The sequence below is a fragment of the Dinoponera quadriceps genome, unplaced genomic scaffold (assembly GCF_001313825.1).
Source record: "Dinoponera quadriceps isolate SergipeBrazil2010 unplaced genomic scaffold, ASM131382v1 scaffold533, whole genome shotgun sequence".
NCBI lineage: Eukaryota > Metazoa > Arthropoda > Insecta > Hymenoptera > Formicidae > Dinoponera > Dinoponera quadriceps.
Window position 1 is genome coordinate 39,901 of NW_014554780.1, and position 19,245 is coordinate 59,145.

General features: G+C 42.4%; 3 protein-coding genes across 11 annotated transcripts; 2 read left to right on the top strand and 1 right to left on the bottom strand.

Moving 5' to 3' along the window:
- Nucleotide 1: 1 nt before the first annotated feature.
- Nucleotides 2–8,557, bottom strand: LOC106741825 (transferrin). Of its 6 annotated transcripts, none has more exons than XM_014614196.1 (17): nucleotides 8,277–8,555; nucleotides 8,126–8,195; nucleotides 7,041–7,151; nucleotides 5,539–5,647; nucleotides 5,297–5,430; nucleotides 4,738–4,865; nucleotides 4,530–4,674; nucleotides 3,929–4,086; nucleotides 3,646–3,767; nucleotides 3,374–3,525; nucleotides 2,710–2,956; nucleotides 2,102–2,250; nucleotides 1,870–2,028; nucleotides 1,484–1,582; nucleotides 1,287–1,405; nucleotides 799–960; nucleotides 2–285 (listed from the first exon to the last, which is right to left on the bottom strand). In XM_014614196.1, exons 3-17 carry the CDS (start codon nucleotides 7,120–7,122, stop codon nucleotides 94–96), a joined length of 2,157 nt encoding a protein of 718 aa, XP_014469682.1. In that variant the 5' UTR covers nucleotides 7,123–7,151; nucleotides 8,126–8,195; nucleotides 8,277–8,555; the 3' UTR covers nucleotides 2–93. The 6 variants fall into 6 exon arrangements, with proteins under 6 accessions (XP_014469682.1, XP_014469683.1, XP_014469681.1 ...); XM_014614197.1 differs by having other exon boundaries at nucleotides 7,041–7,241; XM_014614195.1 differs by having other exon boundaries at nucleotides 7,041–7,338.
- Nucleotides 8,558–11,569: 3,012 nt separating this feature from the next.
- On the top strand, nucleotides 11,570–16,460 carry LOC106741865 (major facilitator superfamily domain-containing protein 6). 3 transcript variants are annotated; one of them, XM_014614264.1, is made up of 10 exons: nucleotides 11,570–12,708; nucleotides 12,900–13,093; nucleotides 13,614–13,915; nucleotides 14,161–14,494; nucleotides 14,701–14,891; nucleotides 14,985–15,121; nucleotides 15,266–15,381; nucleotides 15,514–15,759; nucleotides 15,989–16,135; nucleotides 16,237–16,460. In XM_014614264.1, the coding sequence occupies exons 2-10, from the start codon at nucleotides 13,036–13,038 to the stop codon at nucleotides 16,305–16,307; spliced, it is 1,602 nt and encodes a 533-aa protein (XP_014469750.1). In that variant the 5' UTR covers nucleotides 11,570–12,708; nucleotides 12,900–13,035; the 3' UTR covers nucleotides 16,308–16,460. The 3 variants fall into 3 exon arrangements, with proteins under 3 accessions (XP_014469750.1, XP_014469751.1, XP_014469752.1); XM_014614265.1 differs by having other exon boundaries at nucleotides 11,570–12,694; XM_014614266.1 differs by having other exon boundaries at nucleotides 11,570–12,301.
- A 381-nt stretch (nucleotides 16,461–16,841) lies between these two features.
- LOC106741836 (F-box/WD repeat-containing protein 4) lies at nucleotides 16,842–19,163 on the top strand. 2 transcript variants are annotated; one of them, XM_014614219.1, is made up of 7 exons: nucleotides 16,842–17,075; nucleotides 17,549–17,830; nucleotides 17,938–18,067; nucleotides 18,135–18,310; nucleotides 18,406–18,534; nucleotides 18,622–18,769; nucleotides 18,845–19,163. In XM_014614219.1, exons 1-7 carry the CDS (start codon nucleotides 16,852–16,854, stop codon nucleotides 19,004–19,006), a joined length of 1,251 nt encoding a protein of 416 aa, XP_014469705.1. In that variant the 5' UTR covers nucleotides 16,842–16,851; the 3' UTR covers nucleotides 19,007–19,163. The 2 variants fall into 2 exon arrangements, with proteins under 2 accessions (XP_014469705.1, XP_014469706.1); XM_014614220.1 differs by having other exon boundaries at nucleotides 18,216–18,310.
- The last annotated feature ends 82 nt before the right edge of the window (nucleotides 19,164–19,245 follow it).

Sequence of the window (19,245 nt, forward strand, 5' to 3'; positions counted from 1 at the left end):
GTCTGATGTCACATGTTCTCCTCTTTATTACATTACATGGTACACACACAACGATACTGGTATCCTTATAGAGAGCATAATCATCGTCGTGCTTCAACAGTTCAAGAACTGACTTGAAGTAATTAAGACAGCCATACACAGTGAGAACATCCCCCCCGGGAAGTGAGAGATCCACCTGCTCGCGGCGCTGCAAGCCTCCTGCTTCAGAAGATCCTCCACAATCTGATCGTAACTGCGCACTTGCTGCATCTGACGACCGTGCAATTGCAAATGACGCGTCTCTTCCTGCGACGATAAAAGATCCACGTTCATTATCATTTTTTCCGCGACGCTGTTACGTTTTAATGCCTTATACAGGGTGAGACAATAATCATTACCACTTCGTATATTTTCAAGATAAGAAGTAAGGAGAAAAATTTATTCAATAAAAACTACATTAAGAAAGAGAGAGAGAGAGAGATAAAACAATAGTCATTACTCGAACATCTTTTGTAAATGTAAACTTTATGTTACAAGCACTGCATGTGTGGGGATTAGCTATGGTGACTCTGTGACTCGCCTTTTTTTTCTTTTTCCTATCTCGGAAGTGCAATTCGACGCGTTTCACATGCATGTGGACTCTTACGGCTCAATTTGTGGCAATCTCGCCGACAGTTGCGTTGGCCATCACCCGTCAATTTTCTCATGACAACGTCTTCCTCGCTTCCGTTGCGCACCGAATATGCACGCAATTTTTCATCACAAAAGCGCTTCGCATTTGACTTGCGTTCACTTTACGTTCGCTTCGCGCTCACTTACCGGGAAAATAACGTCGCGGACCTTGTCAAAAGTCCCGTACATCGAGAAAGCAGGCGTCTGCATGTTCTCGGGGAGGGTCGCCCCGAACAGATAGTCCATCTCGAGCAGCATCGAGTAAATCTCTTCGCGCCTCAGACTCGTGATATTCTCATGTGCTATCACCTAAAGCCAGAAGCCCGCGTTAACAATTACGAGTTCACGTTCGCATTAACACATTTGCATCGTAGGAGAATTGAAAAATATGTCACGTAATTTCCTTCTCTCTGTCGACGTCAAATGTAATAAAAAACGGATCAAATACACGCAATTTTTATGTCTCGATTTATCTTTACGACGTCTTTCGGAATTTCATGCTATCTGTTTTAATCGTGCATAACATGTGATCACCTGAAATGAATGTAATTCTTGCCCATACGTCGGCTCTTATAGACCAAGCATTTACATTGTTTTTACCTTTACATTGTTTTTATAAAGAAGAGAAACCATACCGCGCCGAAAGGCGTCCAAGTGAGCAAGCATGGGCCTGTTTTCTGAGCGTCCGGTTCGTCCAAGCACAATGCCTTGTACCCCTTATTCTCGCTCGCATCGTGATCTGAATCGAAATTACCTGCGGCATTGGACGTTAGGATACGCGGAAAAATACTGGCAGCCGTAATGAGTTGCGAATAATTGGCTACCTACTCACCGGTCTTCTTCTCAATGGCCTTAAGATTGACAAAGGCGACGTCGGCGAGGCCGGAAGTCAAGCAGTCGAAGGCGCTTATATCATCGCCCATAGCTTCTCCTGCGAAAAGATCGCAGCCTCGATATTCCCGGCATTCTTCTTCGCTTATTCGGTTCATATGCGCGCGCAATTACGCCGGAATATTAGTGCTCCCTCGCAACGGCTCTCTCGTCGACTTCACTGTGAAGCGCGATTTACACCGCACATTTTCGCGTGCTGCACGGCTTAACGAAACGTGCTAATTTAATGAACAACGCCGGCCGTTCGCGCCGGTATACCCGCTCGTATCTTCACGATCAGTCGCGTTTACGAGCGCGTCCCACGCGTGTCCGTCCTTTGTTTCTCACCTTGTTTGCACAAGGAGTACAAATTGGCCGGCAGCTCGCTCTTGTCGCTCAGGCCGAAGACGCAGCTGTCCTTGAAGAACTCGGCGACCGCCTGCGCGTCCTGACAACCCCATTTCCCGGCGGACGCGTGCCTCATTGTCGCCACGAAAGCGTTCCAGCCTGGCAAGAGACGACGATTGCAACTGATCGGACACTAGATCCTGAACTCTATTTTATCTTGCATAGTACCTACCGATACTCCTGTAGCCCGTGAAGCACGCCTTGGCGCCTTTGAGATCCCTCAGGCTCTTGAATCTCGAGTCGTGCTTCACCACCGCCGCGATTTTGTTCAGCTCCTGTTTCTTGTTCGACAACGCGTACACGACAGACTTCAGGCCTTTCCTGGAAAGAAGTCTTCTCTTACTTAAAATAACAAGAAAGCGGTTATCTCGACGCGCAAATATATATAATAAGTGTTACGTACAAGAGTGGAAATTTAAATTGTGAAATTTATCAATTTACAGAATGTAACTGCTGTGGTATATCAGGATAAAAAAGGTCTAATATAATGATATAGATTAATGAGTATGGTTAAAAAAAGGTTTGGTAAACCAAAGCCAACGGGAGACAAGCTTCGCATGCTCCTATTGGCCTTGGTTTCTTTGACCAAGTCCTCTTCTTGGCATTGTAGAGCTGAAATAATAAATCTATATACAACATAAAAAAAAGTTTGAAAGAAGTGAATCGAAAAATTGAAATTTGAAGTGAAAATTGCAAAAAGTTGAAATGAGTTGAATTTATGTTAAATTTTCAATTCAAAAAGGTTTCCCGGTTGAAACATTTCTTATCCTCTTGGCTTACTTTCTCGCCTGTAGAAGCTCCTCGGGTCTCGCGACGAAGATGTCCGCGCGACGACTTCGCAGAGCGTCCAAGCATGACGCTCTGCTCGTTTCCTGGATACAGGAGATCGGCGGTTCCACGCCGTAAACGATGGCGGCCTCTCTCAGCCAACGACACTTACGTTCCTCTAAGTTGGACGCCACGCACCACTGCACCCGTCGCGAAGGTCGGCAGCTCGCACGGTTGTTACCGCTCATGAAACCCGGGACTTTAGCCGAAGGATAAACACGGTTATTAGGACAGTTAGGGGATCGCAGCAAGAGATTTGCGCGCGCGTGCATCGAATCCATCGAATACTTTTAAATATTCCTTTAAATGTTACGAAATATATTCCTTTACACATAAATATGGTAAAAACTCTCAAATGTTCCCCATAAAAGCTTCATGAAGTTTTTATCTCTTTGACTTCATCGAGGAACTTTCTCATATGCTGTTCAACAAATATGAGATCGATTAGTGATGAATCGACGATTGGAAAATCTTCAACGGATTCTCAAGTGTGTATGTGTGTGTGTGTGTGTGACATTGGACAAACTGCATGCTTCAGCGAATGTTACACATGTACAATTACGTCGCGATTTAGCGGCAAACTAAGTATAAAGCTCCCGTATTGCATATACATTACATCGTCCTAAGTAATCCTCGGGCGTTTCCAGGTTTTCTGTACTGACCGGAGAAATGTGATAGTTCTCCATCAGCTGCAACACACTCATTTCCCAGCCGAACGTCGTGTTCTTCATGAGGCTCATCGTGTGGGCGATTTTCTCGGCGATGTGTCTGAGGTGAGGCGAGACAGACCGCTTTTCTTTTTAATCTCGCTCGTTTTCCCGAGAGGTCGAAGGAAACGGAAAAAACGGAAAGTAGCGTTCACGCGGGGAGGAACAAGTGCGAACTTACGAACTAGCCACGATGACCGGCCAGGGTTTCGATATCCAGACGCAAGGCTTGTCGTACACGACCGGCCTGGTGCCGCCGTCCGAGCACAGATAGTTGTAATTCCGCTTGTCGACCGCCTCTTTCTGCATCAAGCCACAGAGCGAACGCGTTAATACGGCGAATCGCGCAGCCACGAGCCCGCCGAGTTTCTTAGATTGACAGGCGGGATCTCCCTGAATCGTTATACCGTCCGTCGTCTTAAGGAGACGGTTGAATTGACCAGTCGAGAGTTAACGTCGATTACCTTGAAGTGCAGGAGAGTGTCATCCAGCCTGACCCAGGCGACGTCGCCGACGTCGTCAGTTAGGCATAACAGGGCACCCTCGCGTCCGTGGTACTTGTCGTCGATGTAACAACTGGCAGGGTTGTCGCACGCCGCGCAGAGATTCCTGTACTGTGATTCTGCAAACGACGAGAGAGAGGACATTCGAGGGTAATTAAAGAATGCATTTTGACGTAGAGAAAGAGAGCACGATCGTCGGTAAATTCTACACTGAGAGAAAAATATTTGCAACTATAATCATCATAGTAGTAGAGTTATCACTATAAGAAGTGTTACTATAGAGCCCGGTGAACACTAATTAACAGTAACATTACAGCAATGTTATAATTGCTGCGTATATTGCACTTACATTCTTGAGTGAGAAATTAACATTGGTGTGAGAATATAACATTGGTGTAATATTACTATTAGTTGGTTTCTGCTGGATGTCAGTGATATTAACTTAACGTGTGTATTGCTACTACTAGTTTTGTTGAAACCATAAGAAGGGTGTAGTTGAAAATATTTCTCCCGGTGTAAAGTGCAACTCTCGCCTGTCACGTTCCTCGGATTGAACACGTACTCAATTGCCCGTCGAATATCGCGTCCGGCGACCACGAGCCGGCGACACAAGCCATCTCGAAGTTATTGGACAAAGCGTGCACTCTGTTCTCGAGCAGCGTCTTATCGGGGTCGCATTCTCTCGGGATTATCCAGTTCTCGAAGTACTGAAATCATCACGCTCGATACACCGGGGAAGTACAACGAGTGATTTGAAGAGGAGCGCTTACTATTGAGAAGGCTTTAGTCCAGTCGTTGCTGACGTCGAAGCCAGGGTGGCAGAATCGCTTGCCTTTCACGTCCCATATGTGCTTCACGTTTTTATGTACTAAAGCCACCATTTGAAAATGCTGTTTATCTAGAAGAAAAAACGCCATGTCTCAGTATGGAGCAGCGAAATATATTAATCCGTTTGAGTGAAATAGGAATACACGGGGTGCCGTATTTATTCTAACGTGTTATATATCTTAACGAAGGATACCTATGTAACAAATACCCTAAATCTATTGGTCTATTTTGTAATTTACTTAATGCTTCCGGACGTCGCCTGATGGGTGTTATCTCTCGTAGTGTCGAAATTCTAATTGATTTGTGTAACTGGTTAAAACGAGAGATATCTCTACAGAGTTATTTCCGTTCAACATCTTGTACGTCGAGGAGTATTAATCCCGTGGATTAATAAATAAATAAACAAACAAACAAAATAAATAAATAAATGATGAAGAATCTGTCGTTATAGAGGAACACTCTGGAAAGGCACTTTGCGTAATCCGTACGAATATTAATTACCATTTGGGAAGAATCTTAATTCATTCGTGACTAGAACATTGTATTCGCTGTAAGCCGCTGCAGCGACGAGGTCTTCTGGCTCCAATACGGTAAAATCAGCTTCGCCAACGGTCAATCGACGCAGACAGCTGAATCTAGATCAGTTTCATCGCAGTTTCGCATAAGCAAGTCAGCGGGAAGTTGATCGATTTATGAGCCGTATAACTGAATCGGTGTTCTTTCCGGAGGAAAGGAGGTCTTACCTGTTGATGTCCGTGACGCACGCTATCGGACTGTTCAGTGCGACCAGTTTAGGACAGAGTGAATGAACTCTTATTGCGGTGTGCATGTTTTCGACAAGGCACAATCTCACTAAAACATCATGTTGTTCCTCTTTAACGCTATCACATCTCGAAGTGGATGAGAGATGTTTTCCTCGTCATCGTATCATCGATATTTCCGGATGCATGTTTACACATAAAACGATTGATTTATGTTTCGCGTAATTGACTCGCCGACACGCGAGGAGAGGGATAGAATCTCACGTTATCTTGCGTTAACTGTTACGTTTCGTATTTATAATTATTACGCTTCGAAATTCGATTCTTCAACGATTTACTTACGAAAACGTAGCACTAGCGATCGGTATTCAGTAGTAAGCGATCAGTATTATGGGTGCTGATACTGATCGCCGGTATTACTTTTTCGGGAGGGTTGCGTTACTTCGAAGTATCGTTTCTCTTTCTCTTCAGCACTTCGGATATCCCTTTCGCAATGTTGATCGCAACGCTATTGTATGGAAGCAAATTGCCTCATCGGCATTTAATGGCAAGACCGCCTGATTATTCGACGAGTCCGACGAGGAAAGACGTTTTAAGTCCGTGGTCGTTTCGCGAGAAAGAGAACGCGGAAGAACGGCAGCGTAGAGCGGAGTCGTCGATCGTAACCTTCCGACTGTCTTTTACGGCGGAACGATGACTCGCGCGCGTCACAATCAGCGAACGTAATTTTACAATTTAACAGTTTAACAACGGACCGACGAGAGAGAGATTCTTTTTTCCGCGAATCTCCCCGGGTTTCGTCGATTAATCATTGTCCCTGTGATCACGCGGAATGTCTCCAAAATGTGATTTCGTCTAACCGTAAGCTAAAAGTCGCGGAGAAGAAAATGATCGGTCGAATTAACGCGACGTTAACGAATCAATTGCGATCTGGCTGGAGGAAACAGAATTTCCGGGCCTTAATAAGCTGCATTTTTAGAACCACGATTTCCGTTTCCTTTCTCTAGACAGTTCCAACTTCTAAAATATTATATAAAGACGTCCTATTTTTTAGATGTACTTCAGATGTCTTTAAAGTAGTTGTATCGCAGAGTGCTGTATTTTCAGTAACGTAAGATAGAACGTTAAAAATAGAACATTATAAAATCTTAAACAATATGTATAAAAAGTGTCATCTTTAGTGGCAAATATCTCAACTGCCGAATGATCGATCTATTTCTAATTGTATTAATAATTAGATCATATTTAAATCTATATATAACGTGAGTTCCAACGAATTCTTTAAAAACACATTTTGAGCTATATAATTAACATAATTAGCTGATCATCTTAAGAAGCCCTTTAGAAATCTCTGCTGTCTGGGTTCAATGAAAACGCGTTTGGTCCGTTCATTGTCACGCTGAATCGAGCAATCTTTTTTCCTCCGTGGAGAACTCGTTCGCTCGGCGAACGAATTGAAGTCTGACGATTTGTGTTTCACTTACGTTTCTCGGCGTCGACGGATCCGCAGCAGTTCACGAGAGCGACGAGCGTGAAAACGTGCCGGACAAACGTACGGAGCTCCATGGTCGAGTTTCGGCCTTGCCGCCGCCCCTCTTGCGAATAAATATTTCTCGGTGAAATTTGAGAGGAATCTCTTTGATCTCAATCCGCACGCTTATCTCCTCATTCATTCAATCCGACCGCTGTTATCGCACAAAGGACACCGTGGCAGTCGCGTGTTATGCTAAGATATACTTATCGCACGATTATATGTTGCCGGGCGGACGCGTGCGTGGTATTCTGCATGCAATTATGATAATGCTTTAGCTCGTTCCCCGGGCAGCGTCTAAAATCGGGTTACGAGAGGTCTTTGAAGTCCTCTCGAACGTGTATTTAGGGCATCTTACAGAAGGACGTCTTAAATGCACGTTCGAGACGTCTCACGGCCTGATTTTAGACATTGTTCTGTCCGGGTCGCTTGAACGAAATCACGGAGGACGTGCGGTTTCCGTACACGGGAGTCGGATTGTTGTGTCGCGACTGTTGCGATTATCCAAGATGACATAAATTTTTCGACGTTAATCGCTCACACAAGACGGACGCAGAGGCGACTGACTGCGGTCCACTCCCCGTCGTTTGCGCGAGGGCACGCGCTTCTCTGCGCGCGCCCGGTAAATGCAAACGCATACTTTCGCGCACTATCCTTGAGACTTTTTGCTGATGCGACGAATTGCCGACTACGAAACCGGCCGCTCCTGTGACATCATTGAACCCACCGAGGCTGAATTTCCGCTCCGCGTGAATACAGACCGTGAGATACGAGAAGACTTTCCACCGGCGAGCGTCCGATCGGTCCAGATGTTAAATCGAATCAATTCGAGGAGAATCGTCCCGTTACTGCGGATGTCGCGAGAAGCTTTCGGAAATTTGACGGATGTTCGGTCTCGCCGTGAAACGGACGGTCTTCTCTCTCTCTCTCTCTCTCTGTGTAACCCCGGTTCGGTCAAGAGACTTGCCGACTCGAGGAGCCGGTTTCAACCTTCGTCGGTCTTCTTCTCTTCCTCTCTCTCTCTCTCTATCTCATTACCTTCACGTTGAGGTTCTCGCCATACATGCGGTAGAAGAGCAACACGCCAGGCTCGTCTCGTTCGCCGAGTCTGGGAAGAAAGGGGACCGATGCGTTCAGCAAATACGTCACCGAATTACGACGATCGGAGGCACGGAGTCAAAGCACTTACACTGAACTTCGGAAGGCACGAATGACAGGAGAAGAGAGCTCTTCTTCTCTCCGCTCACACGAACGGCTCCTTCGACTGTCCGGCGACTTGGACGACAGCTGACTTGACGATGCGCGGCCGGCGCTGATCCGGCCGAAAGTCCAGCGTAGGGAGCTGGAATCATTAAATCTATCTGGTGGGAGAGATCGAGACGAGACCGAGAGAGCCACGAGAGAGAGAGGAGGCTTTCTGCGTAATTCACGGCGCACGGCGCGCGCGCGCGTTGTTGTGTGTTACGAAAGTGACAACCCGTAAGAGACCAAAATAGAGCCGCTCGCTTTAGCGCTCCGTTCCGGCGTTTCCGAATAACAAAGATCACGGGCGAGTACGGCGTTCCCGCTGGAGCGGACGAGGAAAAATAAACTTCGCTCCAGGCGAGATGCCCCGGACGATGAATCGAGTTCCTCCGGATGAGAGTTAAACTTCGGACGATTTACTTGAAATCTGAGTCACGTCACAGAACGGAAGGTTGTATTTGACCTTTTCATGAGTCAGATATTATGCAGAAGGCTAATTCCCACATGGTACATTTCATCCTGAGGATGTCTCTTGATATCATACTAAAGTCTCGCTGTATCGAAATATCCTGTCATATCTCTTGGCTTTAATATATCTCGTGTCATCGATAATAATGCAATTTCGATACTATTTTCCTCCTTTCTCTCTCTCTCTCTTTTAATATATTGGCTCCAAGCATTTAAAAGGAGTGCTCCACTCAAAGTATAAAAGATACGAGTTACAGAAAAAATGCGTTCTGCCGAGAAAGAACGACTTCCTCAGAAATAGGCGGTTTTATAACGAACAAAGACCTCGCGAGCACGTGCGCACGCCAGAGCCGCCGAACAAAGACGTCTTGAAACTACTATGACCAAGCTAGAAATGTACGTTGACTCGACGTCAAATTAACGTTAAATCGATTTCGAAACAATCGAAATTACATCGAATCGACGTCAAACCGACAATCTTTTCTGTGAAAAAGGTGAATACAAAAAAAAAATATTACTTCTTAACTTATAAAGGCGATACAACAAAAACAAAATAGGAAAAATTTATATTTTCGTAAACAGATCAATTAATTTGTTTTCAAGCATGTTTCGTGACATATGAAACAAATATAATAATAATGTGTTATCTAGAATGTAAAATAAAATGTTAACAAAAGTTCAACTAATGGCTGTTTCTTTTACGTCGCTTCGCGTGTTTTTCTTCTTCACGCACGAAACGCGATTCGTTTCGGCCTTTAATCGGAGATTAACTGCAACTCACATACACGCTCATCGTGCACGTGATTCTCAGTGCATGTTTATTAGCGGAGCCACAATTGCGAATTATGTTCATCGGGCCGTTTTTGTTTTTCTACGACGCGCGCATTTGGCGTGCGATCGTTGCGCAATTTAAACTAGTCTCGAATGAGTTATCGAATCAATGGGCGTACATGCATGATGATGAGAGGGCTGAATATTATAATAGATAAATTGTAACAATTGTATTCACGGATGAGTCATAATTAGCTGTGCGGTGAGATAAGACCTCGTCTTTCTCGATGCAGGCGAACGCGTGCGCGAACTCCGCAGTCAGAGAGCGAAATATCGCACTGTAAAAGAGTAGAGTCTTTGGAAGGAGTAATGATTTGTTGAGTAATGAGTATGAATACAATACTTACACATCTCTTCCTCTCCTCTCCTCTTCCTTCTACTCTCATCATCTCTGGCATGATAATTACGTTATCGAAGAGGCACACTGGGAAAAAGATTCCCAGTTAGAATTAAATCGCCTGCACGATCGTTTCCGAAACATCATCTTTAATCTTAAGAAGGAGAGAAAAGTTCCGTATTAGCGTCATATTAAAGTTAATTAATACTTCCTCTGTGTGAGTCGGAAAATACTTTGGCTTTCATTTGACCCTGAAACAGAGTTTGACAGCATTTTCTGACGCTACAAGCGCGTAATAATTACGTAAATGTTCAATATGAATCGGATTTCCCCGACGTGTGACGGGATCAGAAGCGCTTAATGCACGAGGAAAAAATGAAAAGTCTACGGTCTTACAACACGCGACGCGATGCAAATTTATCCGCTCTTTTATGGCAAGTTCATTTATAAAATGTTTCTTAAATAATAAATAAAATCACTTGCAACGTGATTCTTTCGTCCTTATTTAAGAGCTCCCTTTTATATGTACGCGCTATCGACGGTCGACAATGCGACAATCTTCTGTAACCTCCTATATATTGACAGCGAAGCGACGCCAAACTCAACATTACCGAACGTAGTAAACGCATATTGTAGCGTGTTACGTCACACACGCACGTGGCTTTTGAACGATATCGCGAAAGATCGAATCTTGGGCAAATTGTTAATCTCCGTCCTCTTGCACCGTCACTGAGTCTTTATCAGATAACGTTGCAATCATCATCACACCGGGGTATTCCAATACCGAATGTTCTTTCAAGCATTACTTCGTCACATAATTTAGCAACGATCATCTTCTTCGGCGGACATGTGCAGGCAAGTTATTGTTTACGTACTGGCTTTCTTTTTTTCAATGTAAATTTCTACACGGAAAAAGAAATTCATGTTGAAGTTCCTAAAATTATATTTACTTTTAAACGTGTACTCGCAAAATTTTGAATTTTTTTTGTATACTTGTGGCACATCTCATGACAGAGGCAATGACAATTCTGCTTTTCTCTTTGTTTTTATAAGATTAATGATTTTTTTATTATATCTCTCTCCTGTAGAATCCATGTATTTAGAATGACGCTGCTGGTGTGTGTGTGTATGTGCGTGTCTATAAACAACATGAAAATTTATCTACATTTATTGTATATATATATATATATCGACACATATTAGTCACACGTGTATGACTAGAATGATACCAAATCTACTTTCCGGCAAAGCCATAACAAGCTGGCCGATGGCCTCCGGCCATCTATCTCTGATCTTCTTAATCACGTAGCAACTCACTGCAGTATTCTCATGTTTACCTTCTTCTTTAGCGACATGCGTAAATGATTCCGATTGAGCAATCGTTGGAAACATCCGCTTGAAATTATCACTGCGCAGAATGTATCTGTTGTGTTCCATCGTAAAGAAAAAAAAAAGAAAGAGAGAGAGAGAAGAGAAAATGCGATAAGAGAAACGTATCGGGCTAAATTAACCCATTAGCTGCCACGATCTCCATTTGGGGATCAAAACAAAACATAATTTGAATATAATTATACTGTTACACAACTTTTTGTGCATATTGTTGCGCGAGTCGAGTCGCGGGTAATGCGGGGTGCCTTTACAGTGCGGTAGAGCAGGAGGAGGTGGTGAGGCGCGGTAGTCGATAAAGTGTTTTTTGATTGATAAAAAACTGAAGTTGTCTTTATTACTTGACCGCCCGATACAATATCTCGTACGTGTCCGACAGCGTGTCGGTACCCGAGAGTTGAAAGTTAGAGTTGCGCCTGCGCCGGTCTCACTTTTATCCTTTTCCTACGTCTCAATCAGGGGGGACGATTTGGATGTGTCAGCGCCACGTGAGTGTGGACGCTGACCGTCCCGATTTTGATATTTCCTTTGCCAGAATGCGGGGTTGCATTTCCGCAAAACGACGTTTAGTCATTCGAGCCGTGGCCTTCGTTTATGATCATCGTTGTGCTTACAACAATATATATAACTTATCCGGGCAAAAATTTCAGAAAAAAAATTTGGTAGTTAATGGGTTAAGAGAAAGAGGTCCGTTACGCGCCCGACGTAAATTTCTTGATACGGCTCTGAACTTATCCCTCCTCTGTGATATAATATCTTTTTTTCTATATTCCTAACCCTATGTAAAGTACCAGTTGTGTCGCTACGTTCGGCTGTTTGCTTGAGTTCATAGTCTATTACATACATTAGAATACAGCAGAAGCCAGTGTTTAGTAAGTGCTTAACGCCTACCATTATTGCCTGCTGATCGGTGTACTGTTAGAGCCTTGATAGATCCAAAATAGAGTGTGAGTATCAATCGGAGAGATAATCTTTAAGCGCTGAGACCTGCCGAACTGCCGCAGCTATCGAGAGAGTGCGTGCGCTTGAAAAGATCAGTCGGAACTCGACCTTCTTCGCGCAGGCGTGTTGGAAACTAATGTCGTTCCGCCGAATAATTAACATTCATGCGAAGACCGCGCGACGTACATACGTGACGTGTGAATGAGCGGACGGGCGGACCGGCATTTGTGCAAGCGAGGAAAGCCTGAAAAGACGAGGAAAAGTTGTCAGCTGAAGCTTCTGGGAAATATCGTGACGATACGTGAACCGCAGCATTTCGTGGGCGCCATATTGGAACTGTTTGAAATTCATACGAATGATACGTCGAAGTTCGATATATCGTGAAACGAGCAAAGGACGTATGAAATATTAGGTCTGTTCGTTTTCGCTGCACTAGTTCAGCTGGTGCAGCGAAAACGAACAGACCTATTGTGTTTAACAGAACGAAGTTAGCGAAATCTGGTTAAAAGTCTGCAAGTAGCCAATCAGATCCTCGATTATCGAGAGAATTGTTCGATGAACAATTCTCTACATGTTAACCGTGTTATTCTTTTTTTCCTTCAGTCTGCAGTATGGCGCCAATTTAAAAATTCTCACGAGAGGGCACAAAATGACGGATTGAAGGGGAGAGAGGGAGGAACAGTGAAAAAGAGAGGGAGCTTTTTTGACTCTAGTTTTTATCTTCATTTAGGCGTAAATCATGAAAATTAATCACAAACAGTTGCCTGTCAAGGCGCATTATTTCTTCTTCATGGCGGGTGAGTACATGGAGGCATTACATTATTTCAAGTACCTGTTCAATTTTAAAAACTTGCACAAGCAAATCATGCTATACTTACAATATTTCGTATAAATGCATTTTAAAAGCACTTTCCTTTAATATACACATAATATAAATATTCAGGAATCCTATTTGCCCGTAATCGGGCGTGGTTGGTTGACCTCTCCCTCTCATATGCCTGTGGTGCGCACGCTGATTATACACAGGCATATGGGTCCTACAAAAGTTTAACGCCGGTTCCGAACAGCAAATTTTTAAGAGAAACCATTCACATGGCAAAGATACTTCCCCCCTTCTCTCGATAGGTTGCCACCTCTTTTCGAGAGGAGACACGAGCGAAAATATTTTTGGTTTTTACCGGGATCGAACCCGGGACCGCTAAAAGCACAGTAGACCAGTGCGCTGGTCTGCTGCGCCACGCTCGCGCTCAATATAGATATAACAAAATATAAATTCTTTAATATGCTTAACATAATACTTCTCATGATTTATTTCAGCCATGGGTCCGATTTTGCCGTTTTTACCGGTTTACGGCAAACAATTGGGGGTTTCCCCATTAGTTATGGGCAGCATCACTGCAGGCTTGCCTATTCTTTTCCTAATCGCCAAGCCGGTCTTCGGTTTCATCGTGGATTACTTCCGCACTTGGAGGAAATTGATTTTTATAATATTACTCGCCACCACAAGCAGCTGTTACGTTTTAATGTACTTTTTACCCATACTGCCGGGCCCGCTGCTGCCAGACCATCACTTTCAGAACGTTTCCTGCGCAGCTTTATCGCCCTGCGATATGAACGACGTAAGCTTTTACTGTCTTATAATTGTCTCGCGATGATGCGCCTGATTTTAATATTCGTACGACATACTACAATGAGAGGACGGTGAAACGTTTGCAGTTATTTCCGCATCTCCGAAAGACGTGTAATGCAACACGTAAAGCTCAACAAAACATAATAGATCGTGCGAGGTCCGATTATTAATGTGCATGAGGCATGACACGATTATTGACTACATTTTTGAAATATTATTTATTGTTTATTTAAGCATACCTCAGCATTGGCATTATGTAACGGTACAAAAGACGCTACATGCCATTGGGTGTGTGAGGCTACCAATTTTTCTATGCGAGTGTCTTTTCATATAGCTAAAGGGGAAGCAAGCATCTCGCCAAGTACAGCATGTTCGTTAAATACGAACGAAACGTCATCGTCGTGCTCGAAAAGTACTAATTGCGACGTTATCTGCGACAATTTCGACGACGATCGTTGTCTGTACACGTCCATCACTTTCTGGGGCTTTATTCTCTTAATGTCTCTTGGAAATATTGGCTTTAATGTTTCCAACAGCATAAGCGACGCGATTTGCTTTGACGTGCTGGGTAATCAATGTTTTGAATACATGAAATTATTAAAATAAATTATCTATTGAGATTTCGCATATATAATGTAAAAAGATCGTGTATTTGATCAGATTTGTAACGTAGCATCAAATTTGTTCAATGAATAGTTGTACAACTTTATACATTACCGTATACATGATTGGACAGCGTGTTACACAACTCACCACGTCACTGTTCATCTTCAGGCGAAGGCGGAGAAATGGGATATGGTCGGCAACGAGTATGGGGTACAATTGGTTTCGGCATCGCGGCAGCTCTCGCTGGCTACACGATAGACCTGTGGTCGCATGGAGACATCTACAAGGTTTACACACCAGCGTTTCTTCTGGTGTTCGCGTTCACCTGCTTCGATTTGATTTGCTGTAAAAAACTGGAGGTGAGCTATGCTGTATTAAGAGAAAGGACGAGGTGTGTAAAACCGCACGAGATTTTGTTCTTTCTCACTTTCCGTTCCGTATTCTTCTTCCAGCTGCCGCTTATTTCAGGATCGGCCAGCATATTAAAAGATGTATTCACGCTTTTGAAATTAAAACCCATCGCTATATTCCTATGTTTCGCTACCCTCGCTGGCATCTTTGACAGCTTTATGATTTACTTTTTATTCTGGTAAATTTTTTCGTTTCATTATTACTAATACATCGTATTTACCGATTGATATTTTCTGTTATCACGCAGTTATTTAACGCAGGAATTCAGTAGATAGGAAAACAGTTAGGCATTAATCATGTTCAATACGATCTGTTGCATCAGGTACTTAGAAGATCTTGCCATGGAAACTGGTTATATGGGTGAAATTAAATTAATCGAGGGTCTGACGATAGCTGCGGAGACTTTAGGCGGCGAGATAATATTCTTTTCTTTATCTGGTAATGTGTTAAATATTTGCTTACCTTTTCGTGTCACGTATAGAGCTTGTTGTAGAAATGACGATCGTTAAACTGGAAATAACTCGATCATAAATACATTGCGAATATTCACGTATTTGTTTCCCTTTCCAGGAAAAATATTGAAGAAATTTGGATATGGTTACACTTTTACGTTTTGCTTCGTGTGTTACGCATTGCGATTGGGATTGATATCACTGGCGCCGACGCCATGGTGGGTACTTCCGGTGGAACTGGTCATGCAAGGACCATCGTACGCGCTCTGCTATACGACGATAGTGGCATATGCGAGTGTAGTCGCACCACCCGGCACGTCAGCCACTGTTCAAGGGATCGTGGCAGGCATGGATGATGGATTTGGTAAGCTCTCCTCCACACGGTATCCTGAAAACTTGCAGAAACGTCGCGGAAATGTTTTATCGCAATACTGCGGTAATACAGCGGACAATTTTTGTCGATATTCACGCGATTGAACATCGAGAATTATCGATCGTAACAGAAATAGTTTGTACGAGTAGTACGAGTAACATTTTCTCGCAATCGACGAAAATGTTCACTTTGTAATGTAATTGCTTTGTAATATTCTCAGGGTACGGAGTTGGCAGTTTGATGGGAGGTATATTGTACAAGGAAGTTGGTGGTGCAATAACGCTGAGAATATTCTCAACGCTCGCAGCAATTTCTGCCTTAATGTACTTTGTTCTTCACACTTTGTACTTAAAGCATAAAACGCCAGGTGAGAGATCGAGTGACTTCAATCGTCAACGGATGATAGAAATGCCGAATATTACGTAAGAATGAAAGGAACTCTGAAACTTCCGTTTTCTTTTGTTGTAGATACACGCAGCAATGTTGAATTTAAAAAGCCTAACGATGCACGAGAGCACTGCGTTACTGCGGAAATGTAATTTTATATATTTTGATATAGGAGTAAAGTGTATGACGTAAGACATATTGCAATCAGCGCAATAAAAATATTCCTTATGCTAATGTAAACGCACAATGTAAATGTGCACAGTGACTATATGTTTTATATATGTTAATTTAAAGTAAACGATATAAAAAAGACATCAATAATGCGTCTGTTTTATTTAAAATTTAAAATAACGCGAATTCCCAGAGATCCGAAAAGACTGATTTGGGCTGCGTTCGAAAACTCTACTCTACAAATAAAGTGGCATTTAATTAACCAATCAGAACAAAAAGAGCAAAGATTTCTTTATCATGATTGGTTAATTAAATGTTGCTCTACCTGTCGAGTAGGATTCTTGAACGCAGCTTTGGCGTGTAAATCACACGAATTGTGCAAATTTTGAGCAAGTGGGAGAGTCGCGCGAAGATTCTATATATATATATATATATATATATACGTGTGTATGTATATGGGTATATAGTCCATATGTGTATACACGCATATATAGCCAGTCAACATAACGCATACCTTTGTCGCGCATGTCACGTAACAGGGTAAAGATGACAGACCATAAGACGAATATTACTACGTTGCCGTCGGAACTGTTGATAATAATCTTCGAATATTGTAGTGCATTCGATTTGGTGAGGCTCAGTCAAGTATGCCAGCGATTTCACGAGATAATAAAGAGGGACTTACTCTGGTTCAAAAAGAGTTATTTACCGCTCGCTACGAATCAAAAATCGGAAAGATTTCGTGAAAGGTCTGTGTTTAACCTCTATTTGCATTGTAAAGTTGAGGCCGTCATTATACTACGGTTATTTAAATTAATCAAATTAATCGTCTCTGATGTTTTTCTAATGGCACACAGAAAAGCAGCTTATTCTTTTTTTACATCTCAGCGTTAATAAAAAATTCTCTTAATAATGAAAGGTTAAATTCGTCGAGATAAGAATGCATTCTTTCTGATATGAAATATATAATAAAATGATTGTTTCCTTTCGAACTCTTATCATCAACAGAATTTATTGTCGATGTTAAGTCCAAGCTGCTTCTTTGCATGTAAATCTATACTTGACAGGTCTATAAGATGTATATCAGTAATTACGGTAGTTATCAGTAACTACGGCAGGTCTATAAGATGTATATCAGTAATTACAATTTAAAAAGGTTATCATTCTTATAATGGCACTTCTAAAAGTTATATCAATTAATATATGCCCTTTTATTCTTCAGATGTAGCCAGGTATTGTGTAATCGTTCCAAGTGGCGTGTATCCTATAATTGGCAATATGGGAAATATGCCAAGAAGTTCTTACTTCCACAACGTATGAATGCAATACCAAAGATATTTTTGAAATCAGATAAACTCTGGTGGTGCGGTAACAATTTACTTACTTGCTTCAATCGTACAAAATTCTTCGACATGGGAAACAACACAAGTTTTAAATGTATCAATAATATATGTGACTTTAGCACATTTGTTCTGATGAGAGATTTTATCGTAACTGGCGGTAGGTATGTACTTTTATTTACAAGTACTATTTGAACTATAATTAATTGCTTCTGTAACTGTAATTGTTTCTTCGATCTATACTAAAATCCTTTATAAAAATGTTTTGCAGTTGCGGTGATCTAAATTATTGGTTAATTGATGGAAAGTTCATCCATGTTACACACGCTCATGCCAATGACATTAACGCCATGGATGCAACATCAGAAGTTATTCTTACAAGTTCGCTCAACAAAGTAAAGGTGAGATTCGGAAAATTGATATACGATATAACAATGACGCTGGGTACAAAGTATGTTAACTGTTCAGGTATTTCCTGTGCCTGTGAAAAATGACAATTCGCTAAGATTTTACGATTACTGTCTTTATTCTATGATTACAACTGACAAGATTTGGTCGATTAAGGCTGATATTGAAGGCACGAAGTTTGCCATTGGCACGTCAGCGAATGAGAGCATGCCTCTCCAAATATATAACATTGAAAGGTAAGTTCGGGTTAATTATTTGATATATGGGCGCGCTCGGGTACATCCCGATGTGTATATGCGATTTGCAGTTGAGCTAATTGAGAGATTTGTAGAATGCAATGTTTGATGGAGCTGAGTCACAACTGGCGACGTGGCGCTGGAATACTAGACATGGTATGGGAGGATCCGCACACTATACTCTCATGTGGCTACGACACGTTTATTCGAAAATGGGACATGAGGTAATGCTGGTGCCCGCGCAGTTACTCCGTTTAGTCTCGCAAGCTATGCTGACAAGTACAGTTTCAACGGTTGACGATTGCTCGTAGATGCGGGAGATGCGTAAACTCGTGGGCGGATCCCACCGATGCAACGTTATATTGCATCTCGTCTGATTACCACAATACCATGATTGCGGGAACGCAGTTCAATTGCATGGCTGTTCTGTGGGATCAAAGGCAGCGAGAATACATGCAGGTGTGTATTAACTTGAAATTAAGATCACGCTCACTCGATGCCCGATCGTCTAATTCGAACTTCTAATGCTTCCAGCTTTATTTTATGAAGTGTCCAGGCAATCGCAACAAATCACCAATTTACTCGTTAGACTTCGACAGTACTCATTTATATTGTACTACAGATCGATACTTGGTCGAACTGGATTTTTACGGAAATACTAAACAATCGTTCAATTACAATGGTATGATAAAATAATGAGAAAGGCGGGCGTGCTAAACGGGAATTAAATTTTAGAAATTGACGGTACATACGACGACAAGAGGGCAAGAAATTTGACGGTCGAGTAAATAAGAATGAAGAAAAGATACCTGTGTATATTTCCCCGAAGTATTGTATAAAAGTAGCGAATATTTTTTTATATAGTCCTGTGATGATACGACACTTTGTAATTATGATATCATATTTCAAATATATGATAAATGAGTTCGGTTTTT